This window comes from Falco peregrinus, chromosome 2, assembly GCF_023634155.1.
Source record: "Falco peregrinus isolate bFalPer1 chromosome 2, bFalPer1.pri, whole genome shotgun sequence".
In the NCBI taxonomy this organism is placed as follows: Eukaryota; Metazoa; Chordata; class Aves; order Falconiformes; family Falconidae; genus Falco; species Falco peregrinus.
Genome location: NC_073722.1, coordinates 84,217,736 through 84,242,044, shown reverse-complemented (window position 1 = coordinate 84,242,044; position 24,309 = coordinate 84,217,736). Strand labels below are relative to the sequence as shown.

At 37.0% G+C, this 24,309-nt stretch overlaps 1 protein-coding gene across 3 annotated transcripts in view; it reads right to left on the bottom strand.

Moving 5' to 3' along the window:
* Window positions 1–24,309, bottom strand: part of ADGRD1 (adhesion G protein-coupled receptor D1) — a 160,963-nt gene that overhangs the window by 125,216 nt on the left and 11,438 nt on the right. For all 3 annotated transcript variants that reach the window (XM_027780871.2, XM_027780870.2, XM_005233302.4), the window contains 10 exons: window positions 22,231–22,353; window positions 17,462–17,641; window positions 15,975–16,229; window positions 12,405–12,469; window positions 11,468–11,623; window positions 8,171–8,230; window positions 6,793–6,910; window positions 5,762–5,872; window positions 3,991–4,066; window positions 466–607 (listed from right to left, as the gene is read on the bottom strand). In XM_027780871.2, the coding sequence (XP_027636672.1) occupies window positions 466–607; window positions 3,991–4,066; window positions 5,762–5,872; window positions 6,793–6,910; window positions 8,171–8,230; window positions 11,468–11,623; window positions 12,405–12,469; window positions 15,975–16,229; window positions 17,462–17,641; window positions 22,231–22,353 (1,286 nt within the window). The remainder of the gene's footprint in view (window positions 1–465; window positions 608–3,990; window positions 4,067–5,761; window positions 5,873–6,792; window positions 6,911–8,170; window positions 8,231–11,467; window positions 11,624–12,404; window positions 12,470–15,974; window positions 16,230–17,461; window positions 17,642–22,230; window positions 22,354–24,309) is intronic.

The following is a 24,309-nucleotide window of genomic DNA, read 5'->3' as shown; positions in this document are numbered from 1 at the left end:
CATCATACCTGTCTCTGCCCTTGAAGGAGTTCCTTCTGTAGGTTTATTCATGAGAACATTCAGAACACCTCAGTTGTCTCAGTGTGGATTAAGACCAAAAGCAAAAACCATAAGTGCATTCTTGGTTTTAACAGCTCTAACGAGAAAGCGGTAATTCATACCATCCTGTTGTAGATTGGACAAACACATCCACAGAGCAATGCATACAGAAAGGCCTAAAGCTCTACTTGTCACATCATCTTTTTTTTCAACATGTACACTAATCAGCCTTTTGCACTGATGGAAACAGAAGTCATTGAAATGTAATGGCTGGAAAAACATAATATTGTAGTCACAAATGCCATCTGAATTGCTACTAAAAACGCCCATAAAAATTACAAGAGAAATACAAAAAAGTCATGACAGATACTGAAGTTTTGAACAGCTTTGACAATAACCTAAACAGGTAGTTTCCATTTCACTTACCAATTTGTGGGTCAGATGGATGGTAATAAGAGGAGATCCTGACAGATTGTGGGACAACTTGGGTGGAGGTTCCACTCTGATAGAGATGAGATAACTGGTTGCTGAGATCATACAACCTTTGTAGGCGGCAGCTTCAGCAATCCTTGGAAAGAAACAAACATATTAAGGAAGCAGAACAATAAATTTTTTTTAGTTCATCCACAACACCCACAACAGGAGCACAGAACCTCCTTTTTCCATTCAAGACAATGAATTTCTATAGGGTTGCAAGATCTGGTGCTCAGGATCCTACAGGACTAGAAACAACAGCTAAAAAGTACAGAGAACAGCTTTAGGCATTAGGAGACTTGGTATCATAAGTACTACTTCATTATGCTCCTCTTCTGTAAAGGTTGCTGAAAGTGCTTTAGATAATTAGAATCCTACAAGTATCTAAAAATAACCTAAGCAAAGCAATCTAAGTGAGGAGAAAACTTCTGGGGGTTTCAGGCTAATTACACATACATGTGAGTGTGTAAAACACATTATATATAATGCAAATAAATGTACACAGATTAATATATTTAAAAGTAATTTATAGCTTTACTTTGAAAAATTGATTATGTCCAGTTAGGTTTGTTAGTAAGTCAGGTCACAATAAAAACAGCCGAATCTGACTAATCATCTAATTAGTCCAGGTAAGTTTTTTTTCTAGGCTGAAGTAATTTTGCAGTACGTAAGAACCCTTTCATTTCTGCTTTCAGACAGAAGTTATGACTTTGGCATTTTCACACATTTAGAAGTAACTAAGATCCATCTGGTTGTAGGGCAAAATTTTTTAGGCTGTCAGTAACAAATTGTGCAGGAGTAAAATGGCCTCTGTCATCTAACTCTTCAGTATGAATGGTGAATGGTATTTACTATGAGAAATATGAGCCACAGCAAATTAACCATCACCGTGGGTTTCCAAACAGCACACCACTGGAAAGAGCCAGTTTGCAAAGCACATTTAAAAATACCTTATTTATATCTGCCACTTGTTTGCAATGGTTTCTTTTCTTTTTTCCCCAGAAAAAAAAAATATCATGTCAGATATTAAAATAAATTCATTCAGTTCATCAGCAAGGTCAAATGAAACAGAACTAATTTAGCACAACCCCAAGCACCAGTCCTTAGTTCTGACCACAGAAAAACATCAGTATCAGAGATTACTTCTGCTCCCAGTAACCAGCATGTTCATCTGAAGGCAGAATTTGCTACACTGATATGAAAAGTCTAAGTTTAGAGAAGGACTAGTAATGTTAAGACCACTATGCAACATTGTGAGATTTCCCCTACACAGATTAACAGGGTGGGCATTTCTTCTACACCCATTATCTGCCGTTTTAACTTTAGAGAGCTAGATGAATTTTGAAGTGTGAAAAAACTTCAACACAAGCAAGAAAAAATGTTTGTGTTTCGTGCTTGTATATGCAGGTCTTTCTTCACCGTGGCCCTGGAATTTAGATGATAGTGAGTCCATCATCTGAATACCTTCATTGGGATTCCGACAGAGCTACACAAACTGTATATGACTGGAAACAGAACAGGGCTCAAAGCCTTTTTTTGTTTTGATTCTTTTTTGGTAAAGAATCAAAACCGACTCCTCTTAGAAACTGCTATTTATGTAGTCTGAAAATAGAAGTCATCTGCCTGAACAGCACAAATGCTCCGAGTTCTGGTTTTAGCTTTCCACCACAAAAGAAAAAAAAAATTGCCCTTAAGAAGAAAGTAGACAGGCTTCAAATTACAGGTGTTCAAGTAGCCCAGTGCTAGAAGAAACATAAAGTCTTTAAAACAAACTACTCTGGAAAAACGTTACTCTACTGAAATGTAAGACAAAAAGTTATAATAGTACAGCACAAAAAAGAAAACCATCCAGAAGAGAAGTGCAGACTCACTTTTAAAACTTTAATACCTGGGGTTTGATTCTACAGAGGGAAATCGCTAAGCTAGCATTCCCCGTATTACTAGTGGTTTAGATGTTGTTTTGGACAGATCCACGTGTAAAATTTTATAGACATGATTCTGTAGTGCATTACCTACTGCAAACAGTTTAAGTAGTTTGGATTAATTATCAAAACCTAGAAGATGTTTCTTCTCCAGTGTCTTTGCGTTTCTCTTTAACATTGCAGCAGGGCCAGATCCTTCCTTCTCAAAAATGAGTGTTAAAAAATACATACAACTCAGTGGAACGGGAATAGGTCTCCAGGCTGTTCTATACCACAAAATTCAGAGAATATACTCAAAGATGATGTAACTGTTATGTTTTGCTATATCAGAGCCCCAGGAGATTTAGACTCTGACAATGCACTAGAATACAGCGGTTTGACATGCAGCATCTTTAATCATACTATGTTTGCTAAACTTAGACCTAACTCAAGACCATATCATTTCTTTTTCTCTGAGAAGCTGAGATTATAGCTTATTATCTTCATAAATTACACGAATCCTCCTGCCTGAAAAACTTAAGCCACCATAAATTATTGCCTCCATTTCTTCATGTCAGTAAGAAATATTGCACACTAACGTAAAGGTTCCTTTACATCCACCTGCTAGGAGCTTATTTTTGAGAGACCAGGGTAAACAACCAAACAGCTGCCTACTTGATTTAAAAAATGCCATTCAGTAATAGCTGTGTGATTACCTCATGTGATCAATCTGGTCATAAACCAGGATTCTTTACCTTACCCTAAAGTTCACAAGTGAGTTCCTGCGGTCATGACCTTCCATGTAACTGTACATAAACAAAGGAGGGCAATCCCTGACGTTAATGACAGCTGAGATGCTGCATCTTTCCTTCCTCTGACACAAACACAGCAAAAAGTCACAGACTGGAAAAGACCTGAGAGGAAGTGTAAACTAATCTGTGTACCCCAGTGAAGATCAAATAAAACCATAAAGTCATACTAGCTTAAAAGGAAAGTATATAATAATTTACATGAATGGTCTCCAAAATTCCCTGCGGAACTGTATTGCTGAGAGGTATACAGGTCTGCATGCACTTTGTCTCATCTGCTAGTGATTTCATTGACACAGCTTATAAAACAAAAGGTCTTTAAAACACTGCCTGGTCTCCTGTTATAAAATTACCTTGTGGGTTTCTAGGATTAGGATTCAGATTTTATCTAAAGAGCTACATGATGTTTTCTTACTCATTTCCTTTAAGTGCAAGATCTATCTTTATGTGTGTCAGGAGAAAAGATGTAATTTCCTTTTATGAGACAGATTAAAATTATGAAATTCTAATACCAGATGTGATGAATGGAAGGAAAAGACAAAGAAAGACAAATGTGTCACTACAGGGATCTATTTTACTACAACATAAAATAAAATATCTAAAGTAAGCTTCAATCTCTCTCTCTACATGTCCTCAATATTGCAGAATCATGATTATGGCTAGTAATTTATTTACAGTTGATAATGCCATTTGGTAATGACTGTTTGAAGGTGTATCACTAAGGTAACAAACAAGCTGTTACAGCATGAGAAGTCTGAGATACTTACTTGGTATCCATAGGGTTAATATTATGAAAGAAATAATGCACTTCATGGTAAAGCAGGCCAACAATGGTAATCCAAGCTGTGAAAAGGAAACAGGAGTTATTCCTCAGAGCAACAGTTCTACGCAAGGAACCTTTCTCTCCTAGACCTGAAACTCTGTGTTAATTAAGAGCCTTGATTTCTGTAGACTTTCATATCTTTGCATATTATTCCTTTAAGTAAGTGAAAAAGTACGAACATTTGCAGTGCAGCACAGGGGACAGATATCAAAAGCAAAACAGAAGGATGCCTGCCCTGCACAACTGTACCTCTAAAATGAGTTGTTAAAATAATCTGTTTGCAATTGCAAATCCCCCACATAGCACTAGAAAGTATCACATGACATACCAGTCAATGTCTCAATAGTAGCTACACTAATCTCAAGGTTACTACACGACCACCTACTTTAACTGGCAGTTTATGAAACCCAGACATGGGCAACCCCTTTCCGCTTTGGCTGTCCGTTTACTGCCTGCATTCCAAGTATTTATGGGTACACCAGCATCTCAGTGAAGAGATACGAGTATTTTCTAAGTGTTAGTGATGCAGATGTCTTTTACTATCTCTTTTGCCAGGTTCCAAACATTTATAGTGTCAACTGTTTAAGGTTCACATTCGCTCATTTGGACAGCGTAGAAGTGTGGCCTGAAAGCTGAAACTACTCAGAAGTGAGCTTTAGCTGGGGGGGGGGGGGGGGGGTGGGAAAAAGTGTTAAACATTTAATGGGCTGCATTACTTCAAAATATCAAGCATGATAATATTCTGAAGAGAAAAAAAATGCATAGTGAGGGACTTAAAGTGGGAAAGGAAAAAAGTCCCCTCACATGCTATTTTTAGCGTTACAAGCTGGTTAACAATTATAGTTATTCAAGCCTCAGAGCATTTGCAAAGAAGTCTCCAGCCAGCGTCCCCTGCCAGTGCAAAGAAACAAAGCTATCATCCCAAATCAGGTAGTCTGTTCAGTAATTATTAAGAGTCTTTCTCACTGCATAGGTTATCTGCAGCTAACTTTGCTCTTCGCGAATTGGGACCAACCATCCTTTAACAGAGGTGACTGAGTAAAGTCAGATTTTCAAAGATCTGAGGATGTAGGTAGATATTTTTGTAAATAGGTTCCTTCAATCCCTGATTAAAAGATAGGTAATTAACTTCAAACACTGTTATTTTAGAGTCATGACTAAAGCTTCAGATTTTTGCTATACCTTGCTTTTGAGACTTAAAATTTTAGCCTAGGTATGGATTTGTGACTTCTGCCTTTTTGCCTTGACTGTAGTCTACACCTTTGTTCTGTTTCTGTAGCTGCTGTTGCTTCAACCTGTCATTTTATAGTTCGATTTCATAAAAAATTTTAAGAGCGATTTTGCATGAAGAAGTAAGTAATACCTGATCTGACATCCTGGAATTTCTTAAATATCACCAGTTCACGTGATTACAATTTATGAAATTATGACTCCTCTGATGTAAAAAGATGCCAAAATTAAATGGCTCCAGTCTCCGTGGCCCAGCTGTATTATTCAAGATTAGTTTAAGTAATACGAAAATTCTACCGCATTAATCATTCATTAGTATGACAAGACAACTGCTGCTTCTTTAGAGCTAGTACAATCAACAGTGATCAAATTGGTTACTTGGAAAAATAAAGCAAACCAAATCCTGTTTTCAAGCAATTTCAAAAATTGCATTTTTGGATATCCTGTTTACATCATTCCACTCCTCCCTTTAAATTTTTCCTTACCTTTTTCATTAAAAGCTTCACTGGGAATGAAAATATAACTCTGTCCTCGAGATGGAAATCGATAGTGGGACAAATTCAGAGTCTGAGGATGCATTTTGACCAAGGCATAATCTGTGTGATAACCCAAACAAAAATATGATAAAATCAATAGTCTCTACCACCTACTTGATTATTTAACCAGACTTTCCTAATAGCCATTGGAAGACATGAATTTAAAACCCCAGATGTTTGCAGAAAGTACTGCAAATTCCCTGAGTATAAAAAAATGTCCTTTATATTTGACTCATTTATGACAGAGAAGGTGGTACATGCACTGTTAATATACCATGGATCATTTCACCCATGCTCAAATACTGAGCCTGCAAAGGCAAGCAAAACACATTGATAACATACTTTTCCACTGACATTTGAAGGCATTTCAGACCTGCACTGCTCCATTTGAGAATGCCAGTGTCCAAGTGAGTATGTGCAGTGATTAACGGTACCATTGACTGCTCAGGTTATTTGCCCCCTCACAGGGGTCTCACCAAGGCAGAGCAGAATGCCAGAACAGATAAGCTATCTTTGTTACCTGTAACATCCAAAGACGCAGACGCAATTTGGGTGCTAGGATGCTAAACAGCAGTAAAATAAAATTCTCCTAAAAGGTCAAAACTATTCCTATTATTTTGCAGTTTCTTGCAAAAACCTTGCAAAATTAAGGTTTTGTAGCATCCAGACATCTGCAGCTTCAAAGGGCTGCATAAGAGCTCTAGGTTCCTCAACTACCTACTAGCGTAGTATTACTAGATTAATTTAATGGAATTCATATTCTAAACTCCCTCCCCAAATAATCTCAAGTACTGTCAGAGCTGATTACCTCTGGAATGACTGCACAGCCAGCTTTCTACAACTGAAATACTGTTATGCATTTAAAAGAGAAAAGTATCTGTTTTGATTTCCTCCTTCATGTTGGCAAAGGAGAAGTTGCAAGCACAGAAGCATTTAGGACATCCAGACAGTCCAGAGAGAAGATTTCTACTAAATCCTACCTGCAACAGATGATGTGCCTTCAACAGTTAAAGGTAATAAGTTTTCATCCAGATTGTGTGTCATATGAGCCATCACACTGTCAATAATTTGAATTAAACTTCCAAATATGTGAGCAGTCTGGGGGAAGAAGACAGACAAGGCTCTACAACAAAAGAAACTGCACTTTACAGCACAAACTGCCAAGGTGCCATGTTATATTCCCATGTGGCTGACCATTCAACTGTCCAAAGACAAACACGACTTTCTCCACAACCTCTTCCACATATAGTGGATAAAACATAACGCAAACTGATGCCACCCTGAGCCTGACCTTATAAAATACTATGTTTTATAGAATGCCTCCAAACTACTCTCTTCTCCCACCAGCATTTGACAGTCAGTTACACTCAGGATTCAGCAGAATGAGGCCAAGAACTGAGCAGATTTTTCTGACAATATATAGAGACTGGTATCAAATCCTTATTGGAATGTAAGCTGAGACACTGCACTTTGGCCTTTCTTTCATCTTTATCAAAATGGTCCCCAGTATAAAACTACTTCTGAAGAGTTTGTATGTCCCCTGGAAAACAAACCTCCAGGCTGAAACCTGATCCATAAAATCTCAGAGTGAATTTATGTGTCAATGAAAAGGAAATCTATTTTATCTGAAATCTATTTACATCAGACATGCTCAAGGATTTTTAGGCTGAGAACTTAAATCAATTAGACAACTTTCCATCTTAAAATCATTTTAGGCTTCAGTAAGATCTTAATTTACTTTAACCCCTCCTTCTCTCAGTTTAAAAAGCTCTCTGTTTTGAAATACATGCTCCCTTATGATTCAAACAAAAATCTCAGGAAATTCCTGGGTTCCTCCTGCAATTATTTCTCTGCACTCTAAAAGGCCGTCCAGAAGCGAAAGAACATAGATAAAAGTTACTTTTCCCTACATTAGGGAAAATCTCTCTCAAAGCTTCGGTTCATAAACAGCTATTATCATGTTTCACATGCATTGAAAAACATAAATCTACAAGATAAATACAAAGTTTTAAGTATCAAAGTTCAGTGCTAAAAAAGGAGTGATTAAACACTTACTTTAGTGACAGCATCTGTTATTTTATAAATACAATTTTGTTTAATTCATCCTGAAATACGTGAAAACAGCAACAGATAGAATTTCCTTATTTTAACCCTTAAAAAAGCATTATAAAAGAAAATTACATAATTGTCTTGTCTGGGGACCTTTACTGTAAATATGAAAGTGACATATCAGAAAATACTAAGTCATACTGCCAAAAAGTCCTAACAAGAATAATAATGGAGGTAACCAGTTTCACCACTATCCACGTGAGATTATGCAACCAAAGTAACTGACAAATCTAATCCCATTTGTCTTACCTCTGGTACATCAGTCCAGTTGGGCAATGACAGAAAATCTTCAATAGCTTTTAAAAAAGCCTAAAAGATAAATAAAACTATATTATTTGATTACATCTCCTGGCAATGATCCAAGGCAGATCTCTGCTAGGGTTTTCTTAGGTTTATTTTAAGATGACAGTCCCATTTTCATTCAAGTCACAGATTCATCACTGCCTGCCAGCACTCTCATCATGTTCTGCATGGTGACATTTTCAAGTAATACTTTATTTATTAAAACTAACAACACTGTGAAACTCCTAAATTGCAATCATTACACTACAGCTGAGGTGACAACACTGGAACTAAGACTAAAGTGAACTTACGCTCTTGTTCTATCTAAACTCATATGACATTAATACTTCTTTTGATCTTAAGATGACTAGCTATTGCAACAGCAGTAGATAAATATCTCTGTTGCATCACCTGTACAATTTATTATCTGCTTAACTTCTGTACTTAAAGGGTGGTTTTGAGTCATGGTGGGCACTCAACTGCTCAGCACAATACAGTCCCTGTCCTAAGGAGTCTTACTGATGAAGACAAAGAGAAGGAGAAGAAAAGGGAGCACAGAAAATTACACAAGAAAAGCCCTACATCTCTCGCTTAAACTTCCCTGTTAAAATGTTTTTAAAGCATCAACTGAATATAGAAAAGTTCTACTGAGAAACATGGAAGAAAGCTGCAAGACTTCTGAGCATAATTTTACAAGTCATAATACACAAGGCAGTACCAGAGCTTTGCTGTATGAGCTTGCTTTTGGGCAGCATAAACCTCGCAGCCCCTCTCAAACATTCAGTGTGGAATTCTACCTGGCATGCACAGAAGTCATCCTAAACCCAGGACCCAGCCCAAACTGCCCACAGCACTTGGTGAGTATCTCTTTTCAGGACACAGCACCACTCCAGAACTACTCCAAGAAGGATGTGTTAGACCACTGGAAAGGGAGGGAAAGCAGGAGTGCTGGAGCTCCTGAGTAGAGCAGCATTATAACAGAAAACACAAGCCCAATCTGTAAGAAGCAATGCATTATATATGTGTGTCAATAATCAGAAAGTTTATTGCGTATCACTTAAATCAAATTTTCTTGTGCTGTGAGGCATATGACAACCAGGACAGAGATAATTTTACAGTTATGCTCAGTGCCCATCTTACAGGGAATTAGCTGCAGACAATACAAAGCCTAACCCTCAATCAGACAAATGACAGAGTCTGCATGTCTGATCAGGACTGTTGTGTTTACTTCACAAAACAGCTTTGCTAAAGATAATCACGTCCCACATTTCTGTCTGCAAATCACTTTCATGGCACACAAAGCCACATCAGATAGCATGAATGAGCATCCAAATGGCAACTGAAATGATGTGGGAAACAGGTATGATATCTGACAGGATGATGTCCCATTTTCAATTTAAAGCCCACACAAAATTTTCAGCAAAACAAAGGAAATAACGTATTAGAGCTTTTTAGAAGGGCTTTTGCTACATATTAAATGTGATCCACGAAATCCAAGCTTTACAGTTTGCAACTGCTAAGCTTTTTACACAAACTATCAATTGCTGTCCATGTAGTTTTCAGAAGCATTTATTTATATTGTCTGAGTAAATAATCCTTGTCACTCTGGTATTACCCACAGGCTTAAAGGAACAATCACTACTGAGTCCAGAGCGGAGTACTGTAATAATAGCTTTCTAGCCTGCTGAAATCGGGGAATTAGATGTCCATCGTTTTACAGAAAGCAAACTTTGTTAACAGAACATGACCACTTGTCCTCATCCTCAGCTTAGACTGCAAAAAACTGCTTCCCCCCAGCCCCCACCCCTTGTGGATTAGCTTAAACAAAAATAAATTACTTAGTTAAGCTTTGGACCTGATCTTTCCATGAACCAGTTTCAGTGCAGATTTGTGATATGTCTGCACAGGAGTGCTGGCTATGATTGGAACCCAGCACAAGATAAAGCTACTAACTCACACGAACTAAGGACACCGCCACCACAAACAGGCCCGCTCCCGCAGTGTTCCACCTCCCACGCAGAGCTGGCAGAGCAGCGTGTGTGCCTGCCATTGCACAAGAATAATGCATAACTTTGCAAAACAGAAGCCATAGGAAAGGCAAAACTTTCCTTCTGCTTACTACAGGAGCAATCAATGCCAAGAAAAGGTCAGGCAGACAGCAGTAATTGAGAGCTTTTTAGCCCTCTAGTGCAGGTGCGAAACTCGAAGATACTAAGTTACAAGTTTACACCTGGGCAGTTACTCCTTGCCAGACTGATAGAGTTCCCTGCATCCAAGCTGGTGATTACTAGGTCCTTGATAGTGATCACTAGGCTACTTCCATGCCTCCACTTCGCTGCTGTCACTACTCTGATTACAGTGTCTATGTCCTACACCTGACAGACAACTGTCAAACTGCTGCTGGGCTATGCAGAAAAATGGTGATTTTTTTCCACAATTATATAATCGTCATTAGATATACTTAAAAAATTGACCAGTTATTTTTTCTTCCATTTCTGGCTTAACTAAGTAACTGTTTTTGATGTGTGGTCATGGTGCTAGGTATTTATAATTTATAGAATCATACAATCATTAAGGTTTGAAGACACTTTTAAGATCAAGTCCAATTAACCCAGCACTGCCAAGCCCACCACTAAACCATGTCCCTAAGTGCCACACCTACACATCTTTTAAACACCTCCAGGGATGGTGACTCCACCACCTCCGCAGGCAGCCTCTTCCAATGCCTGACAACCCCTTCTGTGAAGAAATTCTTCCTAATATCCAGTTTAAGCCTCCCCTGGTGTAACCTGAGGATGTTTCCTCTTGCCCTGTCGCTTGTTACCTGGGAGAAGAAACAGACACCCCTCCCTGCCTACCACCTCCTGTCAGGCAGCTGAAGACAGCTATCGGGTCCCTGCTGAGCCACCTGCTCTCCAGACTGAACACCCCTGGATCCCCCAGCTGCTCCCCATCAGACTTGTGCTCTAGCCCCTTCCCCAGCTCTGCTGCCCTTCTCTGGACACGCTCCAGCAGCACCTCAATGGATTTCTTGATGTGAGGGGCCCAAATGCATTAGATATCATCCCCAAGAACTAACGAGAACGTTTAGCTATTTTCTCTGGTTGAGATTCACCTTCTGCTACTTCCTAAAATAGCTACCTACTTTTTTCACATGTATTTTCTGCAATCAGCAAAAACCTTTCAAAGCTGCATTCAATATTCCAGCTTCTGCAAAAATTTCAGGGTCACCTGGCTCCACACACAGATGTGAAAGATACTTACCTCTGCCAGGCTTAGAGCAGTATTTTCTGACAAGGATTTGTTGGGCAAGCTGAAGGACACGTTCTCCAGGTAGCCCAGCATGCTGTCGGGGGAGCGGAAGTTCCCTCTCTCCTCAGTCAGGTTAGTTATGATGGGACAATAGGCATTTGTGGAGAGCTACAAGAGAGAACACAGAAATTGTTCCATATGGCAGTCATTATTTATTGTTTAAAATATCTGGGGGAGCAGGGAGTATAAAAGGGAGTCTGGGGTATAGCAGACTGCTGCGATTACACACAGGAGGCTACGTAAGCAAAGGGAAACGGAAAGCACACAGACAGACAGAGAGGATAAACAGAACGTACAGGCACAGCTTCATTTTTTCATTAGCAATTCAGGTCCTATCTGCCATGGTTTCCTGAAAGCCTCTGTGAACAAGAAGAAAACTAATACAACTTTGAAAATACACTGCAATAGCTAATTGCACATAGTCTAATTACAGCTAATTGTATGTATTCTGCATATGAAAAGTTCATTTTAATATTTTTCATTACACATTTACTAAACAGATGAAAACTAATATTATTATTGTGGTGAGAATTTTTTTTCTAATTTTAAAGGAAACAAGAGGAAAAATTGGCAAAATGTTTTTGAATGTCCTATAGATTCAAAGTTCATCAAAATATTACAGAAGTTTCTAATTTTTTTCCCTTTTTTAATATAGAAAACAATTTTATTTAACAATGAATTCCCATTATCTGTCCTACATTAAGACTTCTCTAGTATTCCCATCTTCCAATAGTGGCTAAAAATTATCCCTATGCATCTCTGAAAGTGTTTATAATTGGGATACTAAAATAAGTGTCATTAATGAAAACTGTAAAGTAAGAAGGGTTTGTAACTCCGCTATATATACACATTCTGACATTATAGAAAACAGTTATGAGGGCTGTCCTACCACAGGTTTTGTAGTGGTTGTCATCACAGACCATGGAAGCGTTGAAGACAGCAAAACTTGCATACCTGGGGAAGATACATACACAAACGAGAGTGTTAACAAATCTGATATTCCCATTGCAGGTTGAATCAGTTCTAACTGAAGGTAACATACTTGCTGTTCTGAGCATATTGCTTATCCACAGTACTGTAGCTATACAGGCTTGTTTAAAGCATTTTATTTATTGATTCTCTCATCAATTTTACTTCATTATCTTTAAAGAGATGAGAATTGCAACTTGGTTTGAGTCTTAAACACTTAGATCTTTGTAAACAGGAAATTTCAGATGTTATAACTCAAAAAAAGGACAACTGTACAATTAAAACATTGGCAACCCTCTTCCTTGTCTAACATTTATGCAAAGTATTTAGGGAAAATTTAGGAAAAAAAAATCCTATGTCTTATCAGAAATAGGTAATAATCTGTAGGCATTTTAGACAATTTCATATACAACCTTGCTCTGTTACTGTATATGTGATAAACTGGGACTGGGAAGACACAGACACTAGGGAAAAAAATGAGACGCAGGTCTCAGCTAATTCCAAATGCTAATGTTTACTTATATCTTGAGTCTAAACTGCTTGAGTGCCAAATAAAATCACACCCATGAAGGCAAGTTCAGAAAGACTTCTCCACATTAAAAAAAAACTGTAAGAATTATTCAAAGCCAATGGGAATACTTTCATTGCTTGCAATAAATTAAGGCGCCTTCAAATAAAAGAAAATTGGCAGAAATGGTGGTATACTAAAGCTTTTGGGGCACACCAGTTTTGCATAAAACAAACAACAGGGGTCAAGGAGTCAAAACAAAACCTTCATTAGTAGTTTAAGCATATTATAGGTAATGCCTGTATTAGGTGTTTTTCAAACTAATTTCAAGCAACAGTGAGGTTGCTATTAATCAGGGAGGCTTTACTAATAAATGTCACCCACTAGCACTATATGCATTGAAAATTACCAGATGAACATGTCATAAATGATTTCTCAAGACAGAAAGAATAAAGTAGATTTTGAATGGCTTCCAGTTGCTCCATTTTAAAAATATTGATTCCTTTCTGTGCAAAGGGATTTATTGGTCATTTATGATAGATTAGAAGAAAATTTTATTTCTCTATGTCTCACCAAGACTTTATATTTGCCAGGAGTGTGGTATTTCAGCACAGTCAAACAGTAGTTGCATATATAGGACACATTTTTTTCACAGTTCCAAAAGGAATGTAATTATTCATTTGATTAAATACCAGTCTGTCCTATTAAGTTTCTTACGTTAAACCACGTTAGCCCAGCTTCAACCCTGCTTTAAGTCCTCCAAAGTCAATACATAGATAACAAGAATAATTCTTGTTTACTATTTTGATTAGTATTGTGCTATACATAGCTTCCTCTGAGAATGTTCTAACTTCATCCATCAAATTGGAAATTTTATATAATCTGATCTGTCCATTACTTTGAAGGAAAAAGCAAAAAATTCAATACTCCACATTTCTCAAGTGCTCCAAATCACCTGAGCACTTTATAAGAACACTGGCTTGAAATTCTTCACTTACAAAAAATATATATACCTGGCATCCCTTTACATTTTAATTCCTAAGGCCCTAGAAAATACATGAAGCTTCACTTTCAATTAAGAGTCTAGAAATTCATTTTTCCACAGAAAACTGATAGTTTCAGATGACCTTGAAAACCTGTGAACTATGGGTTTTAGAAAAAAAAACCACCACCTAACATCATGCAAATTGCAGTAAACTCACAAAAGCTCACATCTTAATGTATACATCATGGAATTTGCTATACAGCCTTCTGAAAATCTGCCAGGATTGAAAGGTAGGATACAGGCAAAATTCTTTACAACTCTTTAAAAATTTAGACTTTGGCAGAACCCAAGGGCTCAACTCCTTCTGCACTGTTTCAAAAGCTAGCTACAAACGTTCATGTCCAGTGACCAGATATTTTGAGCACCAGTAACAGTCTTTCCAAACAGAAGCAAAGAGGAAAGAAGTATAAATCTAAGACCTGAATAGGATTTGCCTTCGTGGAAAAAGCTTTTCCTGATGCCTTGATTATTTGTTAGAGTGAAGATGAGAGGGTGGAGGGCTTCAGACAACTGTTGCTGTGAGTTAACAAGAATTCAAGGAATTTAAAAAAAAAAAAAAGGTTGTTTGTCTTTCTATAACATTTTTCTGACAATGAAACACAGCACACTGTTGATGGATCAGGTCAATCTGAAAATCTACTGCTGTTGAGTTTAGCAACATAACATTCTTGAGTTACACTAAATCAAACAATGTGATTTATGGTAGCTTTTAGTTGGACAGTGTTACAGTAATCCTAGATTGTTGTGAGAGATACAACAGCCAAATACAAAAGCATTTTTTCCAACATTACTAGATTATAATAAACTTTTTTTATTTTGAAACTATTGCCTGTATGAAATGAATACCCTCCCAATCAGAATTGTTGAAGACTTTCATAGGAATCACTTTTTTAAATAAAAATATTTTTTTAAAAAAATTGTATGAAATTGCTATTATTTGTGTGGCAAAGCAAATAGATTGCTTCATTACATACCAGATGGAAGGTTTTCTTTTTCAGTGACTTTAGTTCTACATAAACTAGTTGATATTTTCTTTTCAGTAAAATATATTTTGTATATATTTGATTGCTATAATCAAACCTGGAAGTCAAACACATATATTCTCATTTCCAGGCAGGCATCAAAGTTCTGTGTTATCCAAAGAGTTTCCATGGTGAAAATGGTTCCCATGGGTTTAAAAGCACAAGAGTTATGAGTGTAACTTCTTTAGCTCTCAGTAACCTAGTAAGAATAAATGAAAGCAGGGGAACGGCCAGCAAACCCAAATGTTCCAGATGCCTCATAGCTGTATCCCCAAGATGGATGTTTTCTAATTGCTATTCACACACAAGCACTTAATAGCAACAGCATTTCTTGTAAAGTTAATAATAAAGATCCACAGAATGTCAGACAGGGTTTACGGGCCAGTCTTGTAAGTCTTTGTTCTAATCCTGATTCTTTGCCTTTTATATTATATTTCAGCTGAGAACTTTCTTTTCGTTCATAAGCATATATGAGTTAGTAAGTCTTTATCATTCCAGGAACTAGAGAGATAACCTTTATTATCCACATCTGCTTAAATACAGAGTGACTTGGCTCTAAGTTACACAATAACCAGAACGCAAGTTAGAAATCTGGAGTCAGTCTTTCCTAATACTGTTCTGCCTCAAGTCTAATTATTGCTCCTCTTCTCTTTATACCAGGGCATGTAACAACGGCCAAATACTTCAGGTCCTGGTAAATTTTTGTTGCATTTTTAAGGAGCTAAATCGCAGGATGAAAAGACTGCACACCCAAAGACAGCGAAGCATTTCAGTGACTTTCATACCTGACTTCTTCTGCCTCTAAAAATTACATTCAGTAGCTGAAAGATGCAAAATGAACACAAATTCTACACACTAAACATCAAATCAGCATCTTTACAGAAGATGAATTATGACAACAGTGCATACACTCACCAATGGCAGCTGTAAAGTACTGCTCAATTTCACTGGGGGTGAGTGCCCTTTCCCATATAATGAATTCATCAAATGCCCCATTCACATAGCGCTTGGTTTGATCCCCCTCTGTCCCAGTAAGTAGATTTGCACTGGGGCCTCCATAATCATAGAAAACTTTCCCATCTGGATCAGTTGTGTTTAGAGTTCCATTGACATAGACTTTCAGTCCTTCTCTTGATTTCCAAGTAAAGAGAATATGAGTCCAATAAGGACCTGCAAAACATTAAAAGTCACAGCAAAATCCATGAATCAATTCCATTTAGAGTTTTTCCTGTTAAGTATGTTTTTGCTGACTTGCACAACGCTATAGAGCTGTATAGGAATTGCTAAGAGTGAATTATGGGATGCTGATGTCATGTATATTAATCTTTATACCCATGGGGAAGCTCACACTTTGGCAGAATGCCTGTTAGCTTTTGTCTGAACTCTTACTTTGGCTTACTGCAGTTTCATAAATTATGCTTGCTAAGTATTATTGTCCAAGATTTGAAGTCTCTTCAATACTGTCTCAAAACTCAGTTCAGCAAGAACTGCATAAAGACTGCAAGAACTGGAGAACAAGAAAATAGACTAAAAGTTGGCACAGTTTCTTTGGTACACTTGAGATGCTGAAAACATAGTATTGATTTTCACTTGGATTGGATAATCCATAAATGCGTGAATTATTCTTACCATTTAGCTGCTTTTCTCTTAAAATAAGATTTCTGAAAACTCTGCTACTATGAGGTGAGAGAGTCCTATTTTACCAATGTACAGGTAGTCAAAATAAGGCAAGAAAAGATTAAGTGATTGTCACTGGCATTACCAGAAGACCTAAATTTGTCCCAGTTGCCAGGTATTACTGCTCCCCAACAATACACAGTTTAGATAGAAGCAGTAAGATATGTGATATACCAATGTGTTTATTAATACTATGCCATGGCATACAAAACTTGACTCTCAATAGATAACAAAATGACCAAAGCACTAAACATCCAGTTAGATAGCTACCAAACAAAGTCTTAATTTAGGAGGCAGTAGGGGACAGCATACATATCTAGTTTTAGAATATACTGAGAACTGTCAGGGATTAACCTTAATTCTTCACTCATGTTTCCATCTAAGCAATCTATCTATTCACGTCAATAAGAATTCCACTTTGGAAAAAAAATGAGACTTGGGTCCATGGACTGCTACAAATGGAAAACGTTCTATAATACTATATAACTTTTTTCTCAGTTTGTACTTTGTCTCTCTCCACATCAAGAGAGTTCTTAAGCACAGAGCTCTGTAGCTATTTTTATATATCCACTACTTTCTTGAAGCTGTGCTCTTACCACTACATCTCTCCCGCAAGAACAAATATAACAAAGAAATCAAGAAAAAATAAAAAATCAAACCAAAAAAAACCAACCAACCAACCAACCAAAAACTAACAGAAAAAAACCAAAACAAAAACACTTTACCTGGCGGACTAAAGCTTGCTTTCCACTTCATCATTGCATTCCCACGGGTATAAAATTCCACTGAACCTTCACCTTCATTTGAACAGATTTTGAAACCACTGGAAATAACTTGTCCACCATAGGCAGGGAGAGACTTAGCATGCTGGTCTTGAGTCTTCCAGAAAAATGAAAATGTTACTCCTGATGAAAGCAAGTAAGAGGATTTTAATGAAAAAAACCAAGTGGAATTAAAAATTTCCAATACTGTAGAATACAGAGAGTGGGAATACTTTTGAGGACAGATCATCCACTAGCATAAACAAGGACAGCATTTTTGAAATCAACAATGCTCTGAGAGTTTAAACCCAATAAACATCTTTTCCTTGGTTTCACATCACACACACAGGACAGAGTAGTAATCATTGCTTCCTGAGTAGCTTCTCACAAACTAAAGCACCGAAAGTAATGAAATTCTTACAGATTTATGATTCCATTCCCTTTGCCTTATACCTCCAGTCTCCTGACCCTTCTCACTCTCCTGTCATGATCCCCTTTTCCTCCCATTATTTTATTTCAAAAGACAAGTTGCTTTCATACCTCATATCCTCCACTTGCATCTACTTTTTTTTTTTTTTTGATGTACACCAAATGCCGGCACAGCCAGAAGCAGTACATTGGCTGCTTCCAAACTACTGATGTGCTAACTGGCTGCCAGTATGCCCATGCTTATTGAGTAGCATCCATTGCTAATTACACTTTAATTCTTCTAAGCATGTTATTACCTGTGTTTTCACACTTCAGTGCTCCAATAATCACTGAAACCAAAGAATCAATGTAAAAGAAAGGGACAGCAACATATGCAGAGCCACAGTCAAAATTCTGAGGTTCCCACCTACACAAAAATCAAAGAATTCTTCACAAAACGCAAGTGCAATCCTGCAAGTGCACGTGATTCACTTTGTCCACAAATAATCCTGATCAAGTCACAGTAAATTTTACCATTACACTGTAAAATTGAAGACCTCTTCAGATTGCACATTAGTACAGAAATATGATTTCTTTAAAATGGCTTGTTTCTTTAATAAAAGTTACCTCAAAAGGCTTGACTGAAAAAAGCAGCAAATCAAACCTCCCTTGCACAATGGAAATTCATAGTGGCTCTGCTGTAGAGGTTCTGCAGTCAGAATTACAAAGAAAATGGCTTGACTGAACAGCTCCTAAAAATGTTCATCTCAGAATTTATGATACAAAGTGCTAACAATAAAAATCTGAGTTCAGAGCATGTTGAGAAAAACTTTATGATGTATAGAAGTGGAAAAGGTTTTGCCACAAAAAAATCATAGAGAATTAATTTGGCAATGAGCCTGAAGATTACCTAGTCTAAACTGCCTGTTCAAAGTAGGGCCAATATCAGAACTAGATCCGGTTGCTCAGAGCTCAGCTGAGATTTTAGTGTCACCACAGATGCAGATCGCACAGCCTCTCTGTGCAAACCATCCCAATATTTGACCACCCATCCTGCAAAGAAACTTTTTTCCTTAGATTTAGTCAGAATCTACTGTGCTACAATGTGCCTGCGTTGCCTGTCACATTTTCATTGTACATCTCCAAGATTGTTTAGCTCCATCTGCTTCTATAACCACCCATCAGGTAGCTGAAGACAGTCCTTCGCATTCTCTTTTCTTTATGGTAGAAGGAAAAGCCTCAGCCTGCCCTCCCCTATCATATTTTTCAGCCCCCTAAATCATCTGCTGGTCTCACTCTGGCTTCTCAGTTTCTCTTGTATCAGGGGACAAAAATGGGACATCGCACTTCAGATATGCTGTCATGAGAGCTGAACAGAGGGGAATAATCACTTCCCTTAACCTGCTGACCATGCTCTTTTCACATGTAGTCAAAATACATGTCTAGGTGATTTTATAGTTAGCAGTTCTTCAGGCCCACCAGGCAGTATGAACTTTGCCAATTTGCTACCAGATAGCCCAGCACTAGTTAATGAAGCACTCAAACTATTACGTACAATTCTTGCTGAAACCATAGGGTTTTCTGTGTTTCATAATTTTATGATTAAAGATGGAAAAGCCTCAGAGAGCTCACGACAGTCATCAGAAATATTCCCCCACTACTAATCTGGAACATATTTTTTTTACTATTTCACATATTAATTTTATCACGTTAACTTAACAGAGAAATTAAAATTACATTATTGCAGTATAAATAATTTAACTATATAGTATCTTCCTGTCTAACTGCTCTTTCTGTTTATCCTGATGACAACACCCATCAATTTATGTGATCTACATACAATTCCTTAACACTTTATACATGATAAAATAACTACCATGGAAACGCTAATCAATTATCATTGGCCCCCTAGAAATCAATCAGTATATAAACATCATCAATCTCAGTCTGCTTGATCTTGGTAGATATGGGTTTAAAGCTACAAATCCTGTGAACTCCCAACTGAAGGATTTGAGGTCTGTTGTAAGCAAGTTACAATACCTTCAGCAGCAAGTTAGTCTGAGTTCAGCTTCTTTACCACACCACTAACAGGCTGAAACACTGATCCAACCCTCCTTCCAGAAAGCCACGTTTCCCTTGTATCTGCACACCATCCTTCACCACCCCAATGAAAGGGCCACCAAGGCCCTTGTTAATGTTAAGCTATTACCACTACTAATGCAATTCCTCTGTCAGTGTCTCAAAACCTTTTCCAGTGCTTCACCACACTTCTGAAAGGCATGGAAGTGTTGCTTTTCCTTCTTTACGGGCTGAGAGATGAAGTTTAAGTGATGTAGACGGAGAGACTAAGTTATACAGCATGTCTGCAGTGGAGATGTTTTCCCCTATCTTCTGACTGTCTATCCTCTAGATACTGATCATCCTGTAGCCACAAGAGACCTGTGGATCAAAATCCTCCTTATGTGCACTCTGGTTCATGAAATGCCGAAACTAAAATTAAAAATTCAAGTAAGGCACACAACACACAGCTTTAGGGAATGCTATGTTGTGCACAGAGCTGCTTTTTTTTCCTTTTTTTTTTAATTCCAATTTCGCATGTGTTGACGAAATCCAACTTCTCCTACTGTGTTCAAACTACTGATTAAGAGAACATTCTCTTGCATCTTTCATAAAGATTTCTTTTGACTGAAAATGCCACTTTAATATGCCCAAAACTGCTTACAGAAAACCATTGTTTAAAAATTACTTAAGAAAGAAGGAAGGCAGGGAAGAAGGTTTCAACATCTAGAAGCCACGAATTTGTTTTCTCAAGTCAAAATAACAGTTCTGAAATGTTATTAAATTTATCTTAGGAAAAAATAATGGCATTTTTGTTTCATAGATTGTAATACTTCATCTGAAAAGTATCCCAAGATTGTTTCAGAAAGCATTCCCTGCCTAAATGTACTTAATATGTTTCGCACAAATGCAACAAACAAACATCAAGGGATGTTTAAGCAATAGCACACTTGAATAAAATCACATCTTATCAATGCTACAGGTTGTATTTGATTCAGAAACAAAGACACTCTTTAGATAAAGGGGTGTTGGCTTTTTTCCCTTTTTTTTTTTCCCCCTGCTACAGTGACTTAGTCTTTATTGTTATATGAATTTTTCTCTTCACATTTTATCTGCTGAACATTTCAGTGTTTTATGATTTTAATGTTCTTGTTTGAGAGATACTGGGAGTACTATAATTTATTCTGATTATTATATTATACTATAGATGTAGAAATAATATGACTTACGATTTTTATTTCCCAGTGGTAGAAAAAAAAGTATGAAAAGATACAGCATGTATCAGAAAATATACCAACAATAGGATACTGAATCAGTTTTTCTAATACTCTCAGTTAACAGCCACGTAATGTCTGCTCTCTTGAGTTTCTCCTACTTTCTTAAAAAGTTTGTACACAGCTCTTGCTTTAGCAGTTAAAAAAATAAATAAATCCTATTTCAAGTAATGTTACCCACTTGAAGAATAGCCTAAATCAATGAAAGCCAGAAAATTCAATGGTAACAATACTGTTTAAGTTTAGGGACTACTGGAGTTCAACTAAAGAAAGCCACCATTCTCCATTGATCCTTCCATTTCCATGAAATTGTAAATCTCTAGTGAATGTTTTATGCTATTGAGTAGTTGTATGTCTGGTTTGACAGCTGTATAGAGTTTTAATTATCTTCTGTAATTGGTATATTGTCAAATCTGTAACCCCTACTACACAGGCCGTTTTGTGCCCATAGCCCAAGAAGAACTGAAGAGAAATAAAATGAAGAGATTTAACGCACCTGCAAGGACCAACAGGATTCCAAGACACCAGAGACTTAAAGATTTTGTTATCTCCAACGATAAATTAAAAAAAAAAATCACCAAAAAACCCCATTAATGCTAAGAGGCCACATTGAGAAAACTGTCTCCTAAATTTGAAACCTGTTAGGACAACTTCATTGTCTGTCAAACTGCAATTCCTGTAGGAATTAATCTTCATGCCAGAAGCAAGATTTTGGGCACTGTAAGCTTATTTCTGGTTTTATTTGTATTAATTATACTGTAGATCATTGATCTGAGTAGTTGGTGATTAGTTCTAATTTGAATTGCAGTTAGAAAAGACTAAATTTTCAGCAATCAACACTCAATTGTTTTAAAAGTTAATAAAGAGGTCAAGCTTTCCTTATTATGGAAAAAATGAAAAAAAGAGTTTGTTTCAATGAAGAAAGAAACTATTATTGAATTACATAATTCGGCAGCAAAGGAAAAGTAAATAGTAATTCATAAATTTACTAACCTTCAGGTCCACAGACTTCTGGATTACTAATGCAAGAATTTTGATAGCTTCCAAAGAAGAGAAAGGTAACTCCCTTCTTTTCAGTGACGTAAATTCCTTTGTTCACCATTCCTTCTACAATATCTAAAGGAAAAGCAAGACATAGTTTAACATTAATATAAATCAAAACATCCTGGAAAAATTATTTTAATAGATTCATACACCTCATATGTTTATCTTGTCCCAACTATAGGTTTGCTATTTTTGGTTTGTTTTGTTGTTTTTCTTTTTGGGTTTTGTGGGAGTTTTGTTGGTGGTTTGTCTTGGTTTTTTTTTTAAGAATCATACCCATAACTCTTTCATTTCAAGACTGCAAAAATTACACTCATATCCATCAGATTCTTGATTAACTAAGACTGCTTGACAGAATCCATACATCCAAAACCCATTATTTCAAAGTAATCTGAATAAACCTTATGCTTTCCAGAGCCCTGAATACCAGACACATCATAGAGGTATTTCTGTCATACGGTTAGGTTGCTAATGAAGAAATTCTTAAATGAAAAATGTCACAGAATAAAGGGGTTTTTTTTCATTTTTTGAAAGGGCAATTTTGTGATCAAAAACCACTTTTCTTTAAAAATACAATGCAATGAAATATACTTGACAAGCTATAGTCAAAAGGCAGAAATATATATCCTTTCCAGACATCCTTAGGTATGGCACCACTGTCATTTGGAAAGGCTATTTCTTTGTCTAACATGGATAAAGACTAATTGTCTTGTGATTTGAGTGTGATATTATTGTGTTCTCTCCTAAAGAAAAGGACTGTTGATTTATCTCCCACTAGCTAAAGCACATGAGCCTTCTTAATACTAAAAAAACATGACCTTGTTTACTAAAGGAAACCTCACTAAGGTCTAAGAGTCTAGCCGACAGATGATGACAGGAAGTTGATCTCATTTGTCCCAAGATAAAAAGAGGGATTAATTTTAGCAATGAAAACAATAGGAAATCACAATCAAAAAAATCCACTGTCTTAAAAAGCCTGCATTCCACAAAACAAAGAATATTCTATCATCTATTTCTGAGCAGACAAAATTTAATTGTTCAGTTTGGAATTTCACATTAATACCATTGTTTGTGATGGCATTTCTTAGGACTGTGAAGGTTCAGGATCTTGGGTTTAAGACCCTTCTCTATAATTTCTTCTGAAAGTGTTAGTAGTTGCTCCAAGGGAAACACCAACAATGGGAATACAGTCTTTTCCTGCTCTGAGGTGAAGAAATTGCCAGCTAGATGCTGCTTGATATTTTTAAAAATGTAATGAGAACATAAGAGGAAATAAGGAAGGCACACAAACGGTCTAAAACACATAAAAGGTGGGCCATAAGGTACTTCCCTCTGTATTTATCACTGTATATCTACCTGACTTAACAGAAGCCTTTTGCACAGCAGGGCACAGTGTAAATCACGCCAAAGATGCAGATTCAGCGCTAGGGACAGACCATCTATTTGCAGTGATAATCACAAATACCTGTCACTGCTTCAAGACGGTGCACCCCTTTATGCAATGGGGACATGGGCAAAAGGGCGTCTCATTTTCAAACTGTAGACAACCATCAGGCATGAGGACAGCAGTCATAGTGCTGACCCATCTGTAGGGTAACACCACTCAATGTAACAGCAACAGCATGGCATAGCCCTCAGTGAATGTATGTCCAAGTATTTTCTTAGTCCATTCCAAATCTCAAGACGAATAACACAGGTTTCGGGTATCTTCCTTTCCCTTTGAGCATGAAGTCATCAAGTTCTATCTCTAATTGACAGATAAAATATAGTTTATTTCAAAAATTTGAGTGTGTGTTATGGAGTGAAGCAAAGATTTCTATGTTCTTCTGGAGTCACTTGAATTCTAAATTAATCTAGCCAGAATAAATCCCATAAAGTAACGCCTTCCTGTTTCCATAGAATTTCTTTTGCCACTGATGTCACTCTTTTTAATGTTGATATTGAATATATCTTATTATGTGAGAACTATGCAAATGCTCTATAAAGCAGATAAGAAAGGATTGTAAGGAATTAGGGTCATTTGAAGTT